The sequence below is a fragment of the Psammomys obesus genome, unplaced genomic scaffold (genome assembly GCF_907164565.1).
Source record: "Psammomys obesus unplaced genomic scaffold, mPsaObe1.curated_primary_1811, whole genome shotgun sequence".
Lineage (NCBI taxonomy): Eukaryota > Metazoa > Chordata > Mammalia > Rodentia > Muridae > Psammomys > Psammomys obesus.
In genome coordinates this window covers 9,772,441-9,799,187 of record NW_026596073.1, presented here as the reverse complement: position 1 = coordinate 9,799,187, position 26,747 = coordinate 9,772,441, and the positions used below count along the sequence as shown (strand labels likewise).

The following is a 26,747-nucleotide window of genomic DNA, read 5'->3' as shown; positions in this document are numbered from 1 at the left end:
GTAGTTAAAAGGAAAAGAAGTGGCCCATCTGATATTTCAATTATGGATGGCTTACCTCTCTTTGTCCCTTTAGAGCAATCTCAGCAGCAATGGCTCTAAGGGAGAAAAGGAATATAGAAAAGGGGGAAAATTTATATATCTTCAAACAAAATGAGACACCACTGGCAGAATACTGATTGTGGGAATCTGAGTACAAAACTTCCTGAAAGTAACAGGCTAAACTTCCAAGGAGTGTAACCTATAGTGAAAAGAAAATTCAACAATTTTTATCAACTTTACAAAAATAAAGCAGACCAGTGTTTGAACATGAATAAGACTCATGGAAGGGGGGAAAAAAGAAAGAAGGAAACACAACTCCAAACTAGTAAAACTGATCTGGCACTAATACCTTTAAGACAAGAAAGGAGCCAGACTACAACAGGAAAACCCTGCATTTGAAAGATTGTCCTAACGTGTCATACACATTTATTTGTTTGATAACAACGTTATCTAAATTTTCTTCCTCATTAAACTGATCATTATTATCATCATCACTATTATTTTAGATATTAGAAGCTACTCATAAGCATTTTACTCACTCTAGTTATTAAACCACAGCAAGTGCCCAAAACAATTCTGTCTATGGGAGGGAGGAAAGGATGCTATTTCAGATTTACCTGTCTGGAGCAACCCTTACAAATAAAAGCATAGCTATAAAAACATGTACATGATTGTTGCATTACATTTTCCAGGTGGCCAGGCATGTTGGGACATTATATGTAAACATCTTGGCTTGGAGTTTCAGAATCTGTACATTGCTTTCTTCCCATTCATGCTGAAGTAACCTGTAAAGTACATTCAGAGAAATGAACAAAGGATTCGAAGTATAGGGCATTCAAATGCACTATATGACAGACTGTATGACAAGGTACAACGGTTGGTCAGTTAAATCCTGTCAAGGACAGTCAGCAAATACTTATGTCTTATGACAATTGTCCCAGGAACAGAATGTGCTAGCTACTATTCTACAGTTATCTTCAACAACAACAACAAAAAGCTCACATATTCCTGCAGAAGACAAAAGCAATTTCATTACATATTCCTCTACCCCAAGTGTTATATGGTAATAATGCAATACATTAATGCAATCTTTAAAAATAATTTTTTCTTTCCTAGAGCTAGCATATTTAATATTCAACGTTTCTGGGACTAAATGGAAACATAAAGGCTAAATGTTAAATTCGTAATTCTCCTGGTGGGGAGAGCTAAGAGGAATAACTATAAGAAAGACAAACACAAAGAGTGTGGTTTACCCACAATTAAAACTACCTATGTTCTAAAATGCTTATGAGAATAGACGCTAGACACAAACAGAAATAAAATACAATTCTATTTCCTACTTCACATGCATACTAAAGATAATTTTCTTTATTCAAGTTTCCACCATTAGCTTCTGAAGATTAACATGGTTGTCAATGAAATTTAATTATAGAATAATATAGCTAATTTTTTCATGAACTTAAGCCTTTGGATTATTTTTCAGACTTATGTATCTCAGATGCACTATGGTACGGAGTACACACTTTAAAATACAAGTGTTGGCGCAATGTCATTACAGTTGCATACAAGAGACTGTCTGTTAAACACTTTAGAATAACTAAAGTGTTTGGGTGTAACACTTAGGCAGCTCTATGTTAAGACACGCCAGGACAGGGGAAACGACTGCACCAGTGGGTGTGTAAGCACAGACAGGGTAAAGTACTCTATAGAAGATTACAAGCTTGTTTTCTCAGTAAACTAAACATTCACCCTGACAGAAAAGACAAACCATAAATAAATGTTCCTAAAGTCTCTTACTCTAATTGACCGAAGAAATCTTAGGTCAGTGCATAAATGGGATTCTCAGACCTATTTGGTTTCTTCAGTTTTAATAACAAAAGTTAACCGCTTTTTGTTATTCTTAAGAATACATTTATTTTATATCAACCCAAGACCAACCCAAGAGATTCTATTACATGCTAAATATTTGAAAAATTGACATGAAAATCTAACATTCCTCTAGCATATAAAGGAGGCTTACTGCTGATAATGGCTATCTAATAATGGTATGCTTATAATCCACAGTTCCCTGAAATAACCAGAGTTCCACATTGGCTTTTGTATGAATAACTAAATATCATTTAACAATTCTGAGATTAGAGGGTATATAGCCATGAGAAAAAGGCAGAGCTACAGTTTTATCACATTTTCAAAACAATTTCACATGAAGGGCCTATACTATTGAGCTGAGTACCAAAGTTTTTCTTACCTCAGTGCAAGTCGGGAATTAGTTGGCATAACAGAGCAAAACCTTTCCAAGGTTTTGGAATGCTGAGTCTTTGGAACACAGCTCAAATAAAAGAAAATAACCTGCAAAGGTCGAAGGAATAAAATTGAATGCAATTAAAAAGAAGAATCCAGTTATCTATGCATTTTAATGAAAAAAGGAGGAGTCTCTAAGACACAGATGTACAAATTATAATGTGTGACTAAATAACATTAATTACACTAGTCATTTTGCAAATACAAATTAGAGACTATGGTCTAGGGATGGGAGCCATGGAACAGCACTGATACAAAGCCAGGAGTCCAAGTTTTCAGTCCTGAGTCTACCTTTACTTCCTGTACTGCTGGGCAAGTCAAAGGGCTAACAGTACTTGCCACATCTTGCTCACGGAATCCCCATAAGAAAATGACTTAATGTCCATGTAGTGGTTTGAGATCCTGGGATAAAGAACGGCACAGAAGCACATCACACAATATTTGGTTATCCTGATTAGCAGCAGAACCATCCTACAGGGACGGGGTGGGGGCATAGATGCATAGCTAAGTCTACACTGAACTCTAGTAAGCAGAAACTTCACATTATATTGACTGAAATGGGACTCTGGAAAAAAATGAAGCACTCTGCTTCATGACCTATAATATAGCCTTCGTGAGTGCATCATTAATCAGATGTCACTATTATGAATGTAGACAGCACCTTATTTTCAGCTGTTAGGCCCTGTAGCTGCATTTGCTTGACAGAGCAGCTACAATGGAAATGTCAATTCTGACTCTGAAGAGTCAGGAACTGACCACAGGAATGTTTGTGAGTGTTAGTAAAGTGGTCCCAAAAAAAGCTCTCAATATAAAATATTAACTTCGCTGACTCTTAAATTTTCTTTGTTATATAGAAACATTTAAAGAAAAAACATTAAATTCTTACCTGATTATGAAATTCATAGTTGGACCAGTAATCAGCACTGCTAAAAGGGATGGGGTATCGGGCAGGGACGGTAACCAAACATCTATTTACTAAGTCAGTAAAAAATTTGAATTCTTGGACTTTGTTTCTGGATCCAGCAGCTCTATTATTGGCAAAGACAAGATAACTGCCAAAAGAAAGACATTGTGCTTCAGAATAACTACGCCAGTAAATCAACAAAAAAGCTGATTACCCTTTTCCCCACCATACTATTATTCTAAAAATCCATCCTTTCCCCCCCCAAGACAGGGTTTCTCTGTGTAGCCTTGTCCTCAAACTCATAGAGATCTGCCTGCTTCTGCCTCCCCAAGTACTAGGATTACGGGATTGTGCCACTGTGCTTGGCTAAAAATCCCATCCTTAAAAGGAATAAAACTTACTCCATCCAAATCTTCTGCACTATATCAGACCTCATGGCCACCCCTAATGCTGCCTCATATGCTTCTACTGTCTCTTTAATACTTGATTGAAGAGGATGACAAAGGCTGTTTAAGAATAAAGAAAAATTTATGTTTACAGTTTGATTTCGTTAGGTAAAAGAATGACAACATACACTTTAAGCATACAGACATTATTACAGAAATGTCAACTAACGCCTGGTCTTCCAGAAATAGCCACCCTGACCATCCTTTTTAATCTGCCTCAGTGACTCTTTAATACACAATAATTCAGTTAACATCAGCTACAAATGCAAGAAAGGCCTAACATGCAACTTTCCTCTCCACAGTGGATAATGTCTCACCAGTAAATCAGCCATAAATAAGGGACTTGGTTGTTAAACACATCATCATCAAAATTCCCTTTACATAAACAGGCTGGAATGTCAAGTGGTCCTGGGATATTTAAGAGATACCTGAAAGAAGAAAATCCCAACATTGTATGAAATTATGCCCAGGCACACATGGATTAAAATACAAATACTGATAATCTTGGGTTTCAACTTAATTGAAATACTTCTACAGAAGTATGAACTTTTCTAAAATCATAGTTACTCAAAATTTAACTTTTAAACCAGTATGAATTAACTCCTCCCCCCAAATAAATGGGTAATTCTATTTCCCTAATTAAACAGATTAAAAGGATTTTAGACTCCTCCATTAAAAACAGAAATGACTTCAAATTTAATATACATAAAAATACATATAATCTCTAAGGCAACTTCCTCAAAGTGAATGAAAACATCAAGTTAACTTTCTAAATTTATCTGAGATAAATAAAATAGTTCTTACTGCTTGTCATCTTATACTAAATGCCACTATGAAAGAGTTGATCAAACACACTTCCAGGTAAGTATCACAGTGCTACATATTTTGCTTTAGAATTTCTGCCCATACAATTGTATCTTCAATATATTACGAGCATTTGTTTCTACTAATAAACTGATTATAAGCTTAAAATTATATATAAACATAGGTGTGTATACATAAATATAACAATGTGCCAAAAATTAGCTCATTTTCTGGCCCTCTCCTAATATTCGACTGAAAAGACTTTTTGTTTTCTCACTATGTAACCCAAGCTGATCTTAAATACACATCCTTCTATCTCAGTCTCTCAAGCCCTTAGATCACAGGTGTGTGTCACCATGCCTAGCTAAATGCTTCTGAAATTAATCCTTGTGCAGACAAGAACTTTAGTATTACCTAAATTAAGTATAGTTATAATTCTTGGTGATATATGTTTAGTTCTCAAAAGAATTTAATGAAGCAAGATGCCTCAGTAAAAAACAATAAGATGACTTAGAGGCAATCTATTAGTACTGTTTTTATTCTGCTTAATTAAGCTAGCATCAAGATCTAAAGACCTCTGATTAGTTACAAAGGCAAATTCTGGCATCATCCCCTTTTACGATAAACCAATTACTTCCATGCCCAAGGGAAAACCAAAACACAAGTCTGTAAAGGGTTCTGTTTTGCCTTGAATTAGTCTTTTGCCAAAGTTTGAAAACAAGTCAATTTAATTTATTAAAGGAAAAGCACTGGATGTGGAGAAGGGGAACTCTAAATTCCTTATATTTCTTGTCTTTTAATTCACATTTTCAACTGTTTTGCCTGTCACTACATTTAAAATATTTTAATGTGGCTATAGTAAAAATGTTTTAAGGTACTAAAATTATTAGGACAATTAATTGACAAAATGTAAAGAAGACATAAAGATTCAAACTCACTAAAAGACAAAAATAAAAAACCCAAAAAACAAAATAAAACAAAACAAAACAAAAAAACCTGAGTTAAGTAAACAGACTATTTTCTTTTAAAAATCTGAGTTACTAGGAGATAGCTGGACAGACAGCTGGGATTTTAAAAGCCCTGGCTGTTCTCCCAAAAGCCCTGGGTTCAATTGCCAACCCCATGCCTCTTGATTGTGAGCCCCTGTAGCAAGCAGCTCACAACCATCTGTTGCTCCAGGTCCAGAGCACCCAAAGCACTCTTTCTGGCCTCCTCAGGTACCATGTGTATAGATGGTAAATAGACTTACATGCAGGCAAAACACACAAAATACATTTAAAAAGAATGTGACTTGATATTCCATGCCTTTACTGTATAGGCAGACTAGGGAAGGAAGGGTGGGAAGGTAGCATCTAAGTAAAGGTGTCTACATATATTACTTGACTTATTGACATGAAACTAAGTTTTATTTTCACGTATCAATATTTTCTATAAGAATTTTTTTTAGGGGGCTGGAGAAATGCTCAGTGGTTAGGAGTGCTGGCTGCTCTCACAGAACACTGGAGTTCAGTTCTCAGAACTAATGTCAAGCTTCTCACAATTGCCTATAACTCCAGCTCAGGAGGATCCAATGCCCGCTTCTGGACTCCTTGAGCACTGCATTCACAAACATAAACACACAGTCAGACACAAACACACAGAGAATTTATAACTTTTAAAATCTGAGAATTAAAAATAAAATTAAAGCTATATTAGGCATAGGTCTTTTCTTCTCTCAGTTTAATGAAGAAGAAATCAGAAATATTTTGTTTTTGATAATGTTTTTTTCACAATCAACAAACTAGCTATTTTTAAAAATAAAGGTTTACTAAAACACAGCCATACCCATTCATTTATAGATTCTGCTCCCCACCCACCTTTTTTGTTCACTACAACATAACAACCATATAGAAAGAATAAGACCTAAAGTGTTTCCTGGTCCAAGGAAAACAAAACAAAACAAAACAAAACCATTGTTGTTCCCCTACAGAGAAATGAGGAAGAAAAAAGAGAAGTTGAAAGTCTTCTATGAACTCATTCTTTTATGATCTGGTGCATCTGTTAATATTGGAACAGAGCTCTCAGCAAAGCAAGGATAGTAAATACAGAACTACTGAGAAACTGATGGCTGAGAAAACAAAATCCTTTAAAGCTGTTTTCTAAACATTTCAGAGGCCAGAGTAGGGAACTAGAATTAAGAGAAAATGTTTTTATTTGTTTGTTTTGTTTCAATCTACTGTTAAGCAGCATGTAAAACACATTTTTCTTCAAGTACCAATGAGACTGTCCCAGAATACTTGCTTCCTACTGTATTAAGCATCACAGTTAGCAACAATTAACAAGCTAAATGGAAAAGCTATAATAAGCTTTACACCATATGACAACAATTTTATATCTTGCCTTCTTTATTATTCTATGCACAGCCCTCATAAAAGTTCCGTAGGCAGGTATTCAAGTGCTAAGTAATCAGTCTGAAATGTAGTCAGCCAATAATCAAAAAACTATCTTTCCACTAACCTATATTCCCTCATTCCTCTACAAATCAAAATTTCTACAACTTACCGAAATAAATCCACATTACTATACTTCTCAAAGCCAGGTTTAAAGAAGGATGAAATAAATTGCCGCAAAAATGGAAGAAGGTTATCACTTTGATTCTATTTAAAACAAAGAAAGGGGTGACACATATCAGGCTTATATTTGATAAAAATGTTTTTTAAATGAGAAAACATTTCTTGGGCAGATGGGACAAAATGAGTAAACCTGGGACACATTCTCACTTCTTGTGATCGTTGGTTCTAACTGTCAACTTGACACAACCTAAAAATCACCTGGGAAAAAAGTCTAGGAGGGACTGCCTTCATCAGATGACCCGTGGGGACTGTCTTGATTGTTATTTAATATGGGAAGACCTGGTCCACTGTGAGTGGCACCATTCCCAAGGCAGAGGATCCTGAACTATAACAAGCACACATGTAATTCATCCCTCTCTGCTCCTGAGTGTGAATATATAATTAGTTGCTCCATACTCCTGATGCTGAATTAACGGGAGGCGACCTGGAACTATTTCTTCCCCTAAATTGCTGTGTCAGGGTTTTTATTATTCTTATTCTTATTCTTATTCTTCTTCTTCTTATTATTATTATTATTATTATTGCAACAGAAATGGATTTAAAACACCTCTGAATTAAATTCAACCAACCATTAAAGAATATATCTAGTATTATCAAAGGCTCACATTCACCTAGTAATCTTAAGCAGTTATCATACTTGGCACTGACTGGGATACTTTGGGTTTAAACATGAATAACAGTTTGTGTGTGCTCTTGAAGAGTTCTTAGAGACAAAGCCCGGTAGCAAATGCAATGGTAAAACTGCAGCAAGAGCAGAAAAATCTAGCTTGACCTAAAAAAGGCAGAAAAACCTAGAAGGCTACACTTTCAGAAGTCACTGGGAAGAAATATAAAATACAAAAATATCGCATTTAAGAAACATGAGTTGTTTTTACCTGCAAGATGAAAAATTTGCACAGATGATAGAAAATTTCCGCATTCTGAGGATTATTTTCAAGTGCAGTAAGCCAAACAGACCGGGCTTTATCATACTGATCTGTTTTCAAATACAGAGCTGCAAGGGTTTCCAGTAACTGGCAATTTGTGGGACATGACTCTAATAAACTTTTGCAAAGCTCCACTGCCGCCTCATACCTTAAGAAGAAGAAGACAGTTAAGCATACTCTGCAAAGATGGATTTTAACAGAACTATTTGTGAAGTAAGCGTTACCTCTCTAGGAGCTGGTGCAGAGCGATCATGTTTGTGTAAAGTGGAAGGCACACCTCTACTCTTTCCCCACTGGTAAGGTTCTCATCTGTACAAGCTTTCACTGCATCTACCACAAAATACACAATCAATTATTTTACTATGTTATGCCAACTCTAAGAGACCAAGACAAAAACAAACTCTAGGCCATCATCCTGTTCATCTTCACCTAACTCCAGCATTTACACAAATGAAGTGTTTCAGGTATTACCAGATTCCTAAACTTCTACACATCACCTTACTTTCTTGTTAAAAATAAAATCGTCTCATATGAGATCCCGCACACTTAGTGTCTGCATTTCCTTAAGTCCTTAAAACTTACTCCAAAAATAGAACCACAAAGTTATCCTTAAATATTTCTGTAATCACTTAGAATCTGATGTTTCACAGCCACTTCAACATTTTCCAAAAACTAGATCTTTCCCTTTTTAACAAACATTACCCCCCCACCCCCCCGAAAACTTAACAGCAGTCCTTCAGCTGGTCTTACATCTTCTTTTGGAATGGTATTGTTACTTTGCATAACATAAGCACATGCTACAGCACTCTTTGACTACTTGCAGGAATTCAAACTCTCTTCCTGTCACATGGGTCTAGGGATGGACTACATCATCAGTCTTGTTGGCAAGTGCTTTTATCCAGAGCCATCTCACTAGCCCTGTGTTATCTTCTTGTCTCTCTCTCTGTCTCTCTCTCCTCCCCTCCCTTCCTCCCTCCCTCTCTAATTAAGTTTTTTAAGCTATGGTTTCTCTGTGTAGCCCTGGTTGTCCTGGAACTTGCTCTGTAGAGCAGGCAGGCCTCAAACTCAGAGATCTGCCTGCCTCTGCCTCCTGAGTGCTGGATTAATACCACTTGGTATGTGTTACTTTTCTTATAACTCAGTCACAGAAGCCTCATTCTGGTTTGTTTTCCAATAAATATTAAAATTTCAACCATTTTCTCCTTAAAGAATCTCTTCTATCAGTAAGTCTGTAATACTTTAAAGGGCATTAAAATGTACCATCATTCACTAATCAAGTTTAATCTTCCTATTGTCTAACAGGATTTTTATAAAGACTCTTCCTTCAAATGCTTCTTTGAATTCACTATACAAACTCTCCTGAGCTTGTTTTCATTTCCCTAGCTCCTGTAACAGGAATGACCTTTTCTTCTCTTTCTTCATTATTTTATTCATCAAGGATTTACCTAGCACTTAGTAAGTTATAAGAATTCATCCAAAGCCCTTAGGAAATACAGAGAAACAAACACAAGTCTACATCTTTGAGAAGGTCCCCTTGGTCCTTCACAGTCCTGCTTCAGAGCTCAGCTCTGTCACCCTCCTTGAATACACAAGCTTACAATAATCTCTCCCTCTTGAGTTCAGGACTTGTACCAAATAATTCTATAAATACCAGATTCTTTGTTCTGTAGCATAGCATATTACATACTAACATATTGTACATATGGTCTAATACATTTAATAATTATGTCAAATGCTTCGATCTTCTGACAGGGTTATATACTTAGGGAGGAACAGGTTTTAAACTTACTTATATGTTCAATGGCCAATACATGTTTAGACTATAATAGTCATAAAATTCACTGATGGAGAAAATATTAACTAGATGAAAAAAAAAAATCAAAACACATCCTTTAAGCTTTCACCTTAAAGGACTGCCAGAACAACAAAAATAAAACAAAATATATAAGCAAACCTAGTCCTCTAATTCAATCAACTTCTCTAGCCTAAACCTTATCATAAGTAAATTAAGTATGTATATGCAGAGTCACATGCATTTAACAATACATTTATCTGATATCCTTTGTCAAAAATTAAAAAATAAGCCAAAATGTAGCAATTTCATAGATGCAATGATCATCTTAAGTAATTCAGTAATATTAAAACTATTTAGATAATAAACTGCAATTACAACTTTATTTATCCCAGTTTATAAAGAATGAAAATGAAAAAATGAGCTTATGTTCTGAACATTGGTTTTGCAATTTGTAATAGTTGATGTTATCATTTATAAACACCACTTACCTTCAAACACTGCTAATAGTAAGTCGGGATTGGTCCTGACATCTTGAGCCTCTTGCCATGGCATTACAAATGGTTCTGTGTTAACAATTCTTGAAGGGTTAGCATTAGATGGATCATAAAATTTTGAAGGAAGACTATTGAATTCAATAAGATGTATGTAGGCCAGCCACGCCAGACAGCGATCATCTGTCTTAAGGTACTCAGCTAGTATTGCATCATTAGCCAATTTTAATGCATTCTAGGAAAAGTAAAAGTATTTTAAAGCATTTTAAAACTCATTCCTATTCACAATAAGATTCAAATCTAACAAATGAAACTGTTATATGTTAAGTTATTTTTAAATACGTAAGAGAAAAATATTCTTTTGCAAGACAAGGTTTCTCTAAGTAGCCCTGGCTTTCCTGAAACTCCCTCTGTAGACCAGGCTGGCCTTGAACTCACATAGATCCACTTGCCTTTGCCTCCCCATTGCTGGGATTAAAGGCATCACCACCACCACCACCACCACCACCACCACCACCACCCAGCTTATAAGTGAAAACTTTTATTGGCACCAAATTTTTAAATGTCAAATCCTGAGATGAGCACAGACGTCACCACCTTAAAGCTAATGACATAATAATGAAATAAGATGAAAAGTACTAAGTTCCCTTACACTTAAAGTAAACCCCCCCCCCTCGGCCCAGCAGCCCACATCAATACAGATGATTTTCATTATGGACCGATTCTTTTAGATCATACTTTAAGGCTTAGCTGGAAAGTACCTAACACAATCTTTCCATGTAAACCCCATAAGAACTTTTTAAAAAGGCAGTATGCCAATCAAAAAGTAGAATGTCATCACAATTTATTTGTAAGTGACAAGATTTCTAATCCAAAGCCCATTCCTTTACAATTCAACAGTGCTACTAATGTCTTAGATGTAGATACATGCTCTCCAAAATGAGATTAAATACTATAATAAGTGTTTACCTGTAAAATTGCAAGTGCGCTTTGGTATCTCCCAGTGAATATATGTAGCTGAACTCTAAACAAAAGAGCCTCCAAAAGCTGAAAGGACAGAATATCTGATAGTTCCCGCTTGGCTGCTCCCATCAGAAACTCCACCATCCTCTCACATACGTAATCCTTTTCTTCAAAGGTGCTTTCTAGGTGTAGAAACTGATCGAAAGGTTTTCACATAATTAATCCTGCTTTATAGGAAAAAACTACAAATTGTCTTTCAATTAAGACACTATGTTTCAACAGACGTACCATTTATGAGAAGAGTAACTACTAAATGCCATACTTTCCATTGTCCCAGATCTGCCCTTCTATCACAGATTAGAACATAGAATCACACCCTCTCAGTCATCACTGAGAGTAACTGTACTTCCTTCCTCTGAATCGATACAGTGACAAGATCATGATGGAGACACGGAGCTTAGGTTTATGATCATACACAATCTGCATTGCATAGAAATGTGACTATTTAAAAACTTAAGAATAGCATCTGTGGGCTGGAGAAAAAACTCAGCAGTTCAGAGCTTCTGCAAGTATCCTAGGTTCAATTCCCACCACCTACACAATAGTTCACAATGATCTGCATTCCAGTCCCAGGGGCTCCCATGCCCTCTGGCATCAAAGGGCACCAGACACAAGTGGTACGCATACATACACTCAGGTACAACACTCATTCATTAAATAAAAAATAAAAGAGCATCTATGTTAGAAATGTAAGACATTAAAAATCAAACAAATTTAAACAAAAATACTTTATCGTTTGAATATTTCTTTCTCTGGAAAAGCTTGTGATAACCAACAGCATCAACTCTGGTCCAAGCCTTTTCTATCTTCAGCTCAAAAAGGACAAGTTATAGCAATCGATTCATTTACTGAGAGTTATTATGTTTAATCCAAACTTATATGGTTTTAAGAGTTGCAGAAAGTAAATGGCATGTTGGCACAGAAGTACCATAAAGCCGAGGAAGGAAAATTACTTTAAACCCAGGAGTTCCAGCCAGCCTAACCCACACAGGAAATCATATCTCACAGAAAAAACAAACAAACACAGTTCTGATAAATCTGTTTATAGAACTGGGATGTAACTTAGTGGTGACTGGGCACTTTTCATTTACAAGGATCTAGTTTTAAATCCCAGCTGATTAAGAACCAAAAAAGACATGACTACACATTCATCTGAAAACTTACCTGCAGTTAATGGTTCCTGAATTCAGGGGACAGAAGTTCAGGTATTTAACAAATATGAACCTATTTCACAAATGGATCAATTACCAGTTCAAGTATGGATAAGAAAAACTATTTTCAAAGAAAGGTCTAGCAAAAATTATATACAGGTAAGACTTATTTTCATAAAGAATGAAGACAAATTAAACAAATTCCAGCAATCATAATTTTACACAACAGAAGAAATTTGAGTAAAAATTTTTCATGCTTTGTGAAATTCCCTTAACTTTGTTAAAATAAAAACTGCGTAAGTTTGTCTAATAATTTTTTTCTTTAAACAATAAGTTTAACAACCCAACCATATATATCCTTTATGTATTTCTCCTGTTCAGTCAAAAATCTACCCCTACAGAGAAGTGATGAGAATCTGAGTACTGGATAGATACTAGTATTAAATAGTAAATAAAGCTACATACTATATTAAGATGCTGCAGGGAATTACAACCACAGTGTACATCCCCATGACTATCTTTTCTACTCACAGTCAAAAAGCTTTGATAGTCAGGAGCATACTCAACAGCCGTTTCACACATTTCCTGCACCTCCTCCTTGGTCCCTCTTTTTGAGAACAATCTGAGGTAATGGCACCAAATTTCTGGATTGTCTTTATTGTTTTCCAGTGCTCGAGCCAGTACATTTAACGCAGAATCCAAAGATTCTGAACACTGTCTGTATATTTAAAAGAATGAGCAAAGTGTTTCGTTATGAGATGCTGAGCAGCTCAGGCTGAAGCTCAGTTTAACAGCATGTGCCTAGCAAGCAAATTGCAACAGGCTCAATCACCAGCAGTATAAACCTAAATAAATAAAATATTAAACATTTAACATCTATACAGAGCTAATCAAATGAACCAAAGAAAGACTCTGCTTTCTCTTAGAACTTACAAGAACCCAAGATCACTGAAATAAAAATAAATTAGGATTTCAAATCATGTCTGTCAAAGCCCAAAAGTCCTGATTTCCCATAAACTAAATAATTTCTTTTTAAGCATTTACCACAGATAAAAAAATAAAGTATAATAAAAGCACTAAGATTATCAGTTCAAATGTAATCTATATCCACATTCAGCAATACCTTTTATGATTTATAGTGTTTGAAAACAGGGAACGTTAAACAACTCTCTCCCAGGCGAGCTACTGCCAGCACAAAATATCAAAGCTTTCAACATAATAGTGCTTTTCAGCTCCAGGGCATGCTATCTTTTGAAGACGATAATCCTCTCATGATCTTATTCATAGGGCAATGTACAGTTCTTTTGTCCTTTACTCAATGACTCCAACAAGAAATCACTGTAACTTACACCATTCTCATGGAAACAACACACAGGCAAGTTAAATAAGGCCATGTTCAGGAATGTGCAGTCTATTGGCACTCTGCAGCCCTTGCCTTATTTAACACATTTTACACCACGTTTTAAGACAGGTCTTTCCCAGTAGACTACTTTTAAAAACATATTATACTTTAAAATTACATTGTAAAGATTACTCCTGGCTTGCTCTGTTAAAAAGCAGAAGTTAAGAGTAAATTACTAGCTGTGAAATATATTGCTTATCTTAAATTGACTATAACCACACATAGAGAAAAGACCAATTCCATCAGAATTTGAAGATGCTTAAATAAACTTAAATCTCCATTGTAAACTAATCTAAAATTTAACCTTTTTCATTCTCATCATAATTTTACTAAAAGACTTTTCTTTCCCTTTTTTGGTTTTTAAGACAGGGTTTCACTATGTCACCTTGGCTGGCCTGGAACTCACTATGTAGACCAGGCTGGCTTCAAACTCAGAAATTCAATTGTTAGTATTAAAGATGTCATCCCTGTGCAGCAAACTTCAGTATAATTTACCACTGAGCCCCGAACACAAAATGAAGCTCTGCTCTTCAACTTTTCTACTAGGTTTAATAGAATACTTTTGGCTTTGTCAAAAAAAAAAAAAAAAAAAAAAAAAAACCCAAAAAGATTAAAGGCTAGATATGATGGAATCTACCTATAATCCCAGTACTTGGGAAGTAGAAAGAGAAAGACCAGAAGTTCATCAAGAGCATCCTAAACTACAAAGCAAGTTGCAGGCCAATCAAGACCACATGAAACCATCTTTCAAAAAAATAAATACTCAACCAGCTATGGTGGCTCACATATGCTAAGTCAGTACTTGGGAGTCTGAAGCAGGATTGCCTGGGTCATGAAGTGAGTTTCAGGTCAGCCTCAGTTACAGTGAGACCCTGCCTCCAAAACACAAGACTGCATTGATAATAATAAGGAAACTTTGATGAACAGTGTTGAAATAAAATAAAAAATAAAGATATAAATATTTCAGGGGCAGGAGAGATAGCTCAGTGGTTAAGAGAAGTGTCTACTTTTCCAGAGGTCCTGAGTTCAATTCCCGGCAACCACATGGTGGCTCAGAACTATCTATACTGAGATCTGATGCCTTCCTTAGGCATGCAGATGGAGCACTAATACACATAAGTAAATACAAGCTTTTAAAAAAATATATACAAATATTTCAAAACAAATTGAAGCTGACCTACCCTTCATTTTGATTCAGGCACTTGTATGCGAGTTTAAGCCAAAGTTGTACATGTGATGGATTTTCAAGTACACTTGCTTCTAAATTAGCAATGTCATCAGTTTCACTGGTAAAATATCTAACATCATCTGGAGTGACAACAGTATCCAAAGCTGGAACATTCATTTGGTTCTCTGGTCGGAAGGCTGTAAGAACAAGTACATCTTTCAACAACCCAAGGAAAAAGGTCTTCTCATTGCTAAGATTCTAGTGACAGGTAGTCAAGTGATTTCAGCTCTAACGTGGAACTGTCAGATAAACAACCATCCAAATCTACACACTTATGTTAGAAAAACGGTGTTGTTTCAACATGAGGAAAATAAGAATAAATAGGACTCAGCCGATAAACTACAAGTATAATCTGCCGGTAAACTATATAAAGCACGTTAATTATGTTAAGTTTAAGTGATAACCATTGATACCATAGATAACTCAATTGTGAATTATAATTCAAAAACTAAACTAAACAGAAACGCAGTCACAATGGCACATACCTATAAACCCAGCACTCCAGAGGTAGAGGCAGGAAGATTAGGAGTTCAAGGAAAGCCCTGGCTACATGAGACTTGGGAGGAGGAGAAGGGGAGGAAAGCTACTTATTAAGTTAAAATTTACAAAATATTTCTCCTCCAGCTCAACTACAAAACTGTTACATAAACACAAATAAGCACATGATTATACCTGGACTTCATTATTAATCTACAAATTCTGCAAACTAGAAATAAAAATGCAAGACAGACTCAACAATGAGACAATCATTTATGTATCATTTTCTTCACACTAATTTCAAACACATGCATGCATGTGCACGAGCACACACACACGCACACACACATAGACACACATACACACACACACTGCAGACTCCAAATAGACTCCAAAATAAAGCAAACAAAAAAAGCATGTGCTTTCAAGGCAAGGCAGTGGATTTTAAATGAGATTATGCCACTAAAGAATGTTTGCAAATACATGAGGCATCATATTTATTAAGAGTGTTCCTCCCATTTATTGAGCAAGAAGCATGAATAAAATAGTCCTACAATGTCAGGATCAGTTCTGCACAACGAATACCTATCACTGCAAGCATGAAGGGCATCGCATTTAAGACAGTAAAAAACACCAATGATACAAGTTTAAAAACACAGGCTAAAACTGTCAGTGTTCCAACACTGAGAACACCACTAAGTAACTCTAGACATCAAGTGACGTAGCTTACCATACTTAATTGGTCCTGTAGACTGCTCATCATCACTGCTGCAACTATTGTCTGATACAGGTTTTCTACAAAACTTTGGCTTCCATTTTCTTTTATCTTTGTAAGTTGTAAATGGAGGTGCTAACATAGACAGGAGAAGATTATTAATTTATGTAACTAATTATTTTTTTATTGTTTTGGAGAGTACTACATTTATTGGATAATGGTAGTAACAGATATTTACTTTAAGAACATAATGCCAAACAGTCTGCTATCATACAGAAGGAAGAAGCTTGCATGCACACACACACACATATATATATATACTTACTATGACCTTTACTTTCATTAACATTGCTAACAAGGAGAACAGCCATCTGGTCCATTGACATTCGGTCTTTGTTTACTCCAAAAAGTTTTTCAACATACTTTTCTGAAAATAAAATAGTGAAACTATATTCATTGTAAAAATTTAGTGGCAATAACTATACTAATTAAAGATTACAAAGAAAAGAGTAATTAAGACTTAAGCCACGTATAGCACTAGTCAGTAACACCTATGACCTATTAAAGAGCAAGGCTTATGGTTAGCTTAATTACTATGATAAATCCTTCCCACCACACCACAGTAAGAACGGGTTGGCAGCTCATGAACTAAAATGAAGTACATTATTAAGTAAAAGTAGAAGGCCCAAAGGAGGAATAATCAAGTGAGTTCAATGACTTTACAATCATTCTGGATATTGATTAAAAAAAAAAAACAAAAAACAAAAAACTGTTAAGTATTAATTCGTTTAATCAAAAAAGACTTATTATTTGGCACCAAAATCTGAGAAGAAATTCACCAATACTAGACCACAAGTGTTTGCTTGTAATCTATGATTTCTATATTAAAACTTAGAGGCCACAGCCATGATAATGTTTAGTCCCAATGCTTTTGAAAATAGCAAAAGAAAACAAGAGCCTATGCTAGAAACTTTAGTAAAATGTCACACAAATGTTAGGTTAGCGTGGAGAAAAAAACGTGTGGGGGGGGGCTGGAGAGATGACACAGCAGTTAAGAGCACTGTCTGCTCTTCTAGAGGTCCTGAGTTCAATTCCCAGCACCAACATGGTGGCTCACAACCATCTGTAATGTGATCTAATGCCCTCTTCTGGTGTGCAGGGATACATACAGATAGAGCATTCATATATATTAAGTAACTAAATAAATGAATAAATCTTAAAAAAAAAAAAACATGTGGGAATGGAGAAAGGATCCAATGATCGTGTGGAAAAGCCCAGATAAAGAATAAAAGCAAATATCATGGGATTATGTATGAAAGGTGGTCCAATTGAGGATTAAGGTGGATGGCTTTGGATGAGAGTTGGGAAATGAATGGTGAGGATACTGAGACAGTATCTGCCCAGCATAAGGTAAATGTTATAAATCTAACAGGTGTCTGTGTCTTATTATTTGTGATAGTGGGTTAGATAACAGTGCCATGATAATTATAGGAAAAATAATAAACACTGTATAGCCCAACACTCCCTTTTTAACTTACTGCAACATACTAAACTGAACCATTTAGATGACTAAGACACTTTCTGTAACAATGGTAATGAATTAAATCTCTAGGCCAGCACTTGCCACTTGGCTACCAAGTACTTGAAGTGTGGCTAGAAAGACTGATGAACTGTGCTTTTATTTAAATTTTCCTTTAAAGTCCAATGAGGTTAGTGACTATTGTGTTCTATAGGGCAGATCTAGATAAGTGTCACAAGTGAGTACATTAAATTATTAGCTGTTTAAAATGTCATAAACTTATATATGATATTTTTAAATTTCCTAAAGTTCAACAAAGAACTATACAAACCTGTTGCAGAAGCTATTTCCTCATCAGTGCTTGTCTCTGAACAGCCAATCAAAGACAGATTATATGACAGAATGTCCTGGAACAACTGTTTTCGGCTAAGTGTATAGTCTTGTATATGCTGCCTAAAAAAAAAGAAGGCACACACAAAAAAATGTATACTTATCAAAATCAGGAAATTATGACTTTCTCTAGAAATTTATTCTAAATTAAAACTACTCACCACTGACAATCATCATCATTACATGTCCCTGTTAAATCAAAACGGCAGAAACACTGATCTGGCTCAATCATATTACTGTATGATACTGAACTCAGGGGAAGTTTTTCCTTGGTTCTGTAATAAGGACTAAATCTAGAAAGAAAATAGATAGGCACATTAAAATCCACACATTTTTTTTGAGAACTAGATATTTTCTTAAAAAAATTTCTTTATCAATTAAAATTCGGCACCTGCTTATTAATTAAATCAAACACTAAAAGTAACTACAAATAGTCAATATAATTAATAGAATAAACTACTTTTATAACGGGAATATGAGAGATGTCAAGTAGAAAACTCAGTGAGGTAGTACACAACTGTTTCTCAGCATTTGGGAAGCTGAGTTCAAAGAAAGCTGAGCTGAAGCAGGAAGGCTACATCAAATCAAAAACAAAACAACAACAAAACAAAAACAAAACCTGACCTGGGAAGCATTCACAGTGGTAGAGTACCTGCCTATCATGTATGAGGTACTAAGTTCAATTCCAAGCATAAACAAACAACCAAAAGCTTTAAAACTATTTATAATACAAAAGAAAATGCATAAATAATGCTAAATTCTAGCAGTTTTGTTTTTTCTTACCACACAACAAAATGCTATTTACTGGTATTTCTTGTATACATTATACAGCCAACACAAATGCTAGGATTGGAGCCTATACTACCTAGTAAGTGCTTTATAATTTTATCACAAAACCATACCCATTTAACAGCCAACAATATCTAGCATTCTGAAAATGTTGTGGGACAACAACACAGGCCACCTAAGAATGTCTAAATCAGTATTATGAAGGCTGACCAATGACAACTGAAGAGTGCTCAAATTAAAAAATATTCACTGTCCAGGAATGGTAGCACACATATGTAATACTAGCACTTGGGAGGCAGAAGCAAGAGTATTACTTCAAGTCTTATTTAAAGAGATTAAAGAGCAAGTTCCAGTTTAGTTAGACTATGTAGTGAGACTCTATCTTAAAAAATGTTAATAAATGAATGAATAAATAAAAATTCTCACAAGACTCTATTCCTAAAATACTAAACAGTAACCTAGAATTTGAATCCATAGAATACCCTAAATATCCCTTTCTGATATAATTTGAAAACAACAGCAATACATATTTTGTCTCCTATAAAAAGGTTTTGTTTTTCAATGACCATAATTCAAATGCTTGTATTTATTAATTCATATTCAGATAAAGCATTAAAGGCCAGGGTAACACTGAAACTTTCTTTTCTACCTGTAGGATTTGAAGACGAGAAGAGGGCTCTGGTACGGTCTGAATGGACATGGTTTTACTTCTGCTGTCTTACTCTGTGCTGTAACAAAATCCACATCCACAGAGATCTCCTGCAGAACAAGCAAAACCAGGAATCCCACATGCCAAGTGAGGTATCAGGTAAATTCTACATTTTATAGAGAATATAAAATGACACTTACCTGACCATGCAAAACCTTTTCTGTAATGCCTGTGGTAGTTTTTAAAATCAACTGTTTTAGGCTGTCAGCTTTTGAATATAATTTTTGTAATTCACCTATTTCTAAGCCTAGAAAGAGTTCGGGCTTTTCTACAGGATTCTTACTAAGCTTGTTTATGCACTCCTTGTTAGGTGTGTCAGTGTGCTTAAGGTTGGGTTTAGTGAAAGCCTTAGCTTCTAGGAAGGATCTTCTTCGTTCTCTGTTTGAACCTGACAAAACTTCATCATCAACATCATTTTCTTCTGTGTCCAAGGTTAATTTATCCTGTGTCAGATCATGAAGTGAGGGTTGAGGTAAAGAAAACTCAGGTTCCTCTTCCACAACGGGAACAAGATTTTGTTGTTCCTTTGCTTTGAGCGCTCGAGCTTCTTTTAACTTTTGAATTTTCAAGGCATATTCATATTCTAGCTTCTGTAATCGTCTTTTTTCCATAGCAATTAGTTCTGCTGAATGCTTTCTTGGACTAGATACTGGAGAATTATCCAGTCTCATTATTTTGTTTGGCTGTGAAAAAAAGGTAAATATTTTATAGCACTTTATGTAATCATACACAACTTCTCAAAGGTAACTATGTTATCACTAGAATATAATACCAATATTAGAAAACAAACCTGACAAGGGTAGCCAAACAGTTTAACAAGACAACACACTTTTGCTAATTAATTTACGAACAACAAAAACTAAAGCCAATGCAAAATACATTTTAGAAGCATCCAAAAACATGAGTATCATTTAAAAACAAACTATTTTATTTTATATTATATTATATAAATATTATTTTATTTTATATTATATTATATAAAATAATATAATCTGTTCTCTTTGAATTTGCAGCAAAGCAAGTTATTTTATACAACTCTTAGTTTAGAAGTACCATAAAAAAACAAAACAACAACAATAAAAAACGGCCAGGCAGTGGTGTTGCATGCCTTTAATCCCAGCACTTGGAAGACAGAGACAGTCAGATATCTGTGAGTCTGAGGCCAGCCTCGTCTACAGAGTGAGTTCTATAATAGCCGAAGCTACACAGAGAATCCCTGTCTGAAAAAACCAAACACAAACAAACAGAAAACTGCTTTCTCAAAACTATTCCTACAAGCAACTTACTCCAAGGCGATCTTGTTCCAGTTTGCGTTTTCCTAGTTCTTTACTAGCCACTGCCTTTGCCCGAGCAAGCTCTTCTCCATACTTGAGTGTCAAAGCTTTCTTAATGGTAACCCGCTGTTGAACTCTGTGAATCTGAAAATGGAAAACATAAATGAAAATCTTAGGAAATACCCTATCAAACATAATAGCTCTAGAAGCATACAATTCAAAGTAAAAAACATCCTAACAGTATGTCTCACTAAGAGACCAACAAGTTACATAAATGTTGATAGCTTAGGTTCAGTCTTTCCCCCTTTGCTTTAGAGGAAAAAACAAACCAAACAACAAAAAAACAAACAACAACAAAAACAAAAACAGTCTATACAAACATACAGTACTGGGGCTGGAAAAATAGCTCAGCAGTTAACTGTTTTTCCAGAGGGCTGGAGTTCATTTCCCAGCACCCAACTTCAGCAGCTCACAACCTCTTTTAACTCCAGCTCAGGGGATACAGTACCTGGCTGACTTTATTGAACACCAGCACACATGGCAGACAACGGACACACATACACAGGAACAAAACTGAACTCTTTCTTTAAAAATGCGGTTAACATACTACAATATTTGATTTTTTTAAAAAAGAGCATTACTTGTTCTTGGAGCTTCTTCAAAAATATTCTGTTAACACTGAGGATTTTCTCAGCTGCCTGAAGTTGTTCTGTAAGTTTTGTAATTTTTGCTTCAGCATTTCGAACAGATTCTTTCTTCTTGGCTTCTTGCAGTACTAAATTCTTTAAAACTGATTCATCTTTAATCAAGAGAATCCTGAGTGGTAAATAACAAAATTCTTATTGGTTTCCAAACTAGCAAACCAACACCATCAGAACAAAAAATTTTCAAAGTAATAACATAATAATACATTTTAACAATTTTTATCTGAAATGCAAATACTTTGAAAGAAACAACTCTGTTCGTTCATAAACTAATGAGTCTTACATGTTATAAAATAGTTTAGCACAAGAGAAACATCAAAAACAAAATACATTATAAACACTTTGAAAAGTGTTTTTCAAAGTGTTTACATTGTGCTCAGAATACTTAATATCTAATGTCTTTCTCAAAAGGGAAAACAGAACAGACATCTGTAGTGTCTTCATACCATCTTGCAGTGTTTATGTTGCTTTTGTTTAAAAAGAAAAAAAAAATCACAATTACATTCATTTTCATGAGTCACAAAAAGAATACCAGAGATCTGAAATGTTAGAAATGAAACTATGAACACCGTAAGAGCTACAGATGACTATTTAAAAGCTTGTCTTTAAAAAGTCACTGGGCTATTTAAATATGAACAATTATAAGAGTTAACTTAGAAGTGCAGACAGCATTAACATTATTCATTAGACCAACAGTAACTATTACCACTTTTAATAACTTAAGCAAATAGGGTAGTAATAACACATGCCTCTAATTCCAGCACTCAGGAAGCAGAGGCATGAAGACTACCATTTGAGCCCAGCCTTGTCGACATACACCTCAAAAATACACACACACATACACACACACACACCTCTCTCTCTCTCTCTAATATGTTATATGAATGTATTTTCTCAAAAAAATAAAAATATGCTTCCAATGAAGATGTTCTAAAATACATATTCCAAAAGTTTTTAATGTTCTAAAATGAAGAAACTCACAAATGATTTTAGCAATGGATAAGCTTTGACTCAGTCTGACAACCTTCCTTCATGGTCTTGGTATCTCTAGCTAAAATACTGATTAAATTCATAAATGTGTGAGTGAACAGAATGAATAACTGCTATAGTTCTATCATGTGTCTATAGTGATCCAGGGGCTGCCCAGAAAACCTCCCCACCCACATGCATGCTCCTATTCAGATGCCTAACTTATCCCTGGACAGATGTTTTAAGACTCTGGGGAAGTGGGAGGGGACAACGTGTAACCTGCCTATCACTGGTGTGGGGAAGGGGAAGGACTGTGGAAGAAAAATTGTAATCCTATTGTAGTTACTAATGACATATACAAGTATAAATATAAATAAAGATCCTCCAATCTAGGCACATATAGATAGATGACGTGTTTACTCAGACACTGAATGAGACTCACTTGTGTTTTTTAAGCTTTGCTTCTGCATCTGCAACTTGCTTGGTAACCATTGCTATTCTACCAATCCCATCCATTTCAACATCTGAGTTTGCTGGGGATGATGAACTTGTCTTCAGTTGATCTGATTTGATCAAACGTTGTTTCTCACGACTAAATTTGAAAGAGAATAATTAGGCCAAAGAATGAACCAAAACATTTTCTTTAAAAGATAGTTTTATAAGATACATGTTAGTGACACAGAATATATAACCAGTATGTAGGCTCAAGTTGGCATATGGCATTCAGAGCTAACAGTATGGTTCTTCTGTGTTTCCTAAGCTGGTTGTTACCTCACTGTATTTAAGTTGCTAGATGAAAACTAACCTCCCCTTTTATAAATTCTACCACTAACTCTGTAACTAAGATAAAATGTAGAGATAAAAGAAACTTCAACAAACACTACCCTATAGTGAATCACATAAGCCTTACTTACTTGGCAATCTCCTCCTTTAACAACCTATACTCCATCTTCTTCTCTTCAGGCAAAGCTTCAGGTGTTCGCAGAGGGTCATTCTCTTTTTCAGATTTTGGAGGTACTTTGGGTTTTGAAGCCTGCTAAAAATATTTGAAGTCAACCAGATCAGCAGCTTTCAAATATTCTACCATGATACTTATTTTTTATGTTATAACCCATAATATAATAAGATATTTAGAAATATAATATCCATGTTCCTAACAGGCTAGTTGTCACTACATACTCTATATAGTCAAAACCTATTTTTTAAAAAGATTGAACTGAATAATATCTGACCAACTACTGGAACAGAAAAAAACCAAGAGGACTACAGATTCTGTTAGTTTAAAACCAGTGTTTCAGTTAATAGAATACAATGCTGGACAACATTCCCTTGTATACATTCCCTTGCATACAAAGAAAGGAACCCATTTTACTATTTTGAAAAGGAAGTGGTTAATTAGAAACACAAAGCGAATTTTCAAAACAGTAAAATCTACCGAATCCACAGATACTTCATTATGTAAGTACTAAAACCACAAATACTTTTCCTAGAAATCATTGTAGTAAAAATGCCTGAACCCTAAGGTCTACTTTTTTTTCAGGCACAAAATTAATTTTAATGATGCAAATACATGAACTGTCTTTTACCATTACTTATAGCACATACCTCAGCAGTTCGTCTTGCTTCTTTGATCATGGACTCTAATCCACCAAAAACACTGTTGGTTGACTTGGAAGCTTCTCCATCAGACTCACTATCATCTGAATCATTCAGTGTTACAACCACTGATTTATGTTTAGGAAGCTACAAGAACAATGTATTCGTTACACATAGTAGTAAAAGCTTTTTTTTTTATTTTCCATGCTCCATTACATGTACCACCAGAGTCAGATCAACTTCCTTAATAAAAATCATAAATGAATTCTTCCATTGTAGTATGATCTGTGGTTGAAATTATGAATGTTATAAAAGGCTGGGTCACTTGGCCTGGCCACAGGCATGCATTCCCACTAGTCATGTTAAAGGCCTGCCTGTGCAATTCAGTGAGATTCTGTCTCCATATTAAAAAAAAAAAAAAAAAAAAAAAAAAATGAATAAATAAATAAAAAAAAAAAAAAAAAAAAAAAAATGAATGAATGAATGAATGAATAAATAAATAAATAAAAGACTAGGGATATAGCTCTGTGTAGTATGCTTGCCTGTTATAGATGTGGGTATGGGTTCAATTCCCAGTCCTATTAAAAAATTTTTTTAAAGAGTAAAGAGAGTAATTTTTAGATAGCCCATTGTTAAAACTGACACCAGAAAAGACCAAAAACGGGTCAATTAAAGTTCTTTAAAAAGAGCAGAAGAAAAAATATCTCCCACTCTGAGCAAAATACATCCTCAAACACACCATCACCAAATCCTACCTAATTCAAGTGAACATCATATTCTTACTTCAAGCTTCTTTAAACTTTTTCATTTGTGTTTATACAAGAATTTATTTTTGTACATAAATGAACTATATGGTAAGAACAGGACAGTAAAAATAATTCTAATAAGCTGTTTGAATAAAAATAGAGTCTTATACTTGTTTTTACCGAGATCACAGTTCGTGGAAGACGAGGTCCTCTGTGAAACTTTGGATTCTGTATCCTAGGCTGAGACACTGTATTAATACTGACTATTGATAGATTGCTTCTTGACAAAGGCTGAGAATTGTTCAGAACCGAAGGTGAAGGTGGGTCACTATTACTGGACGTTTCCTAATAAGAAAGAAGCATTTCCAAATAAAAAGACACAACTGTCATCTTTAGAAATTTTGAGTAGAATAACATTACATTTATCCTAACTGTGCTGAAAAGCCTGCTAAACACCCCAAGCATGCAGACCAAAAAAGAACCATCCTAATGATAGGTGCAAGAGCACCACCTAGAGGGTCAGGCACTAAATTACCTCTGGCTTAAAAGCTCTTTTATTTGCTAGAGATTTAAGTAATTCCTCTCGAAGGAGCATTTCTTCCTCCTCCTCTTCATCTGCAAAAGGTGGTTTTGGAGGCTGTTCTGGATCTTCAGGTGGGAGAGGTGGCAATGGTGGAAGTGGAGGTAGCGGCTCAAGAGAAACACACAAGCCTTCCCCATAAGGCTGGTTCAAAGATGGCACAGACTGTTCAAGAAATCATTGAAACGTAAACTTTAGTAACTTCAAACGTCTATGCAGCAATATTATTTTTTTTCTAGGTATATTGATGTAAATATTATATACAACTCAATGCTAAATAGCCTAGAATTTAATATTCAACCATGAAAATTTTGCTTTTGCAATTAACAACATTTGAAACATTTGTAAATTCCACAGTAATTATATAAATGTAAACACCTCTGTTTCTGTCCTTATCTATATTTAAAATTCTAGCAGGTATAAGAATCAAATTAGACAAGGTCATCAAGTTTAAAAAAAAACAAAAAACAAAAACAAAATCCCCATGCTAAATTCATGTTAAAGCATATATGTATTTCTAGGCAGGGTCTCACTGTGCATGCAGCCCTGGCCATCCTGGAACTCACTTTACAGACCAGGCTGACCTCCAACTCAAGAGATCTGCCTGCCGGCTCCTCACAAGCACTGGGACTAAAGGACTGCATAACCACACTTCAGGACAGATTAATAAGAATAACAAGTTAAAATAAAATCTATACTCCTAAAGAAGCTAAACAACAAGGAAGACCCTAGGGAAGATGTTCAATCCTCATTCAGAAGGGCAAATGTGATAAACATCGGAAGCAGGAGAAGATGGGGACCAGGACAGGCCTACCACAGAGGACATCTGAAAGTCTCTACTGATTGAGGTATCAAAGGGTATCAAAGGAGAAGCAGAGGCTGAGACTCATAGTCAATCTTTGGGCAGAGGGCGTGGAATTTTATGAAAGAAGAGGGAGACAGAGAGACCTGGAGAGGACAAGAGCTCCAAAAGGAGAGCACCAGAGGGAAAAAAAAAAAAAACAAAAAAACAAAACTGGGCCCTGGGGAGCCTTCAGAGCTTGATACCCCAACCAAGGACCATGCATGGAAAGGACATAAAAGTGCTGCTCAGCCCATAGACTCAGTCTCCAAGTGGGTTCCCTAGTAAGGGGAACAGGGGCTGTTTCTGGCATGAA

The 26,747-nt window shown here is 35.3% G+C and overlaps 1 protein-coding gene across 3 annotated transcripts in view; it reads right to left on the bottom strand.

The window, feature by feature from the left end:
• Zfc3h1 (zinc finger C3H1-type containing) overlaps window positions 1–26,747 on the bottom strand; it is a 62,018-nt gene that overhangs the window by 10,710 nt on the left and 24,561 nt on the right. For all 3 annotated transcript variants that reach the window (XR_008722285.1, XR_008722286.1, XM_055625923.1), the window contains exons 8-33: window positions 25,546–25,755; window positions 25,191–25,355; window positions 24,274–24,411; window positions 23,583–23,704; window positions 23,111–23,260; window positions 21,637–21,811; window positions 21,008–21,139; window positions 19,862–20,404; window positions 19,662–19,771; window positions 18,385–18,516; window positions 18,165–18,286; window positions 16,640–16,741; window positions 16,330–16,449; window positions 15,076–15,259; window positions 13,024–13,210; window positions 11,288–11,476; window positions 10,316–10,553; window positions 8,257–8,362; window positions 7,982–8,180; window positions 7,036–7,130; window positions 4,008–4,118; window positions 3,646–3,750; window positions 3,227–3,392; window positions 2,288–2,388; window positions 723–824; window positions 56–95 (exon numbers count right to left, since the gene is read on the bottom strand). Coding sequence is in view for 1 of the 3 variants with exons in the window: in XM_055625923.1 (XP_055481898.1) it covers window positions 56–95; window positions 723–824; window positions 2,288–2,388; window positions 3,227–3,392; window positions 3,646–3,750; window positions 4,008–4,118; window positions 7,036–7,130; window positions 7,982–8,180; window positions 8,257–8,362; window positions 10,316–10,553; window positions 11,288–11,476; window positions 13,024–13,210; window positions 15,076–15,259; window positions 16,330–16,449; window positions 16,640–16,741; window positions 18,165–18,286; window positions 18,385–18,516; window positions 19,662–19,771; window positions 19,862–20,404; window positions 21,008–21,139; window positions 21,637–21,811; window positions 23,111–23,260; window positions 23,583–23,704; window positions 24,274–24,411; window positions 25,191–25,355; window positions 25,546–25,755 (4,044 nt within the window). In the remaining 2 variants the exon portion in view is untranslated. The remainder of the gene's footprint in view (window positions 1–55; window positions 96–722; window positions 825–2,287; window positions 2,389–3,226; window positions 3,393–3,645; window positions 3,751–4,007; window positions 4,119–7,035; window positions 7,131–7,981; window positions 8,181–8,256; window positions 8,363–10,315; window positions 10,554–11,287; window positions 11,477–13,023; window positions 13,211–15,075; window positions 15,260–16,329; window positions 16,450–16,639; window positions 16,742–18,164; window positions 18,287–18,384; window positions 18,517–19,661; window positions 19,772–19,861; window positions 20,405–21,007; window positions 21,140–21,636; window positions 21,812–23,110; window positions 23,261–23,582; window positions 23,705–24,273; window positions 24,412–25,190; window positions 25,356–25,545; window positions 25,756–26,747) is intronic.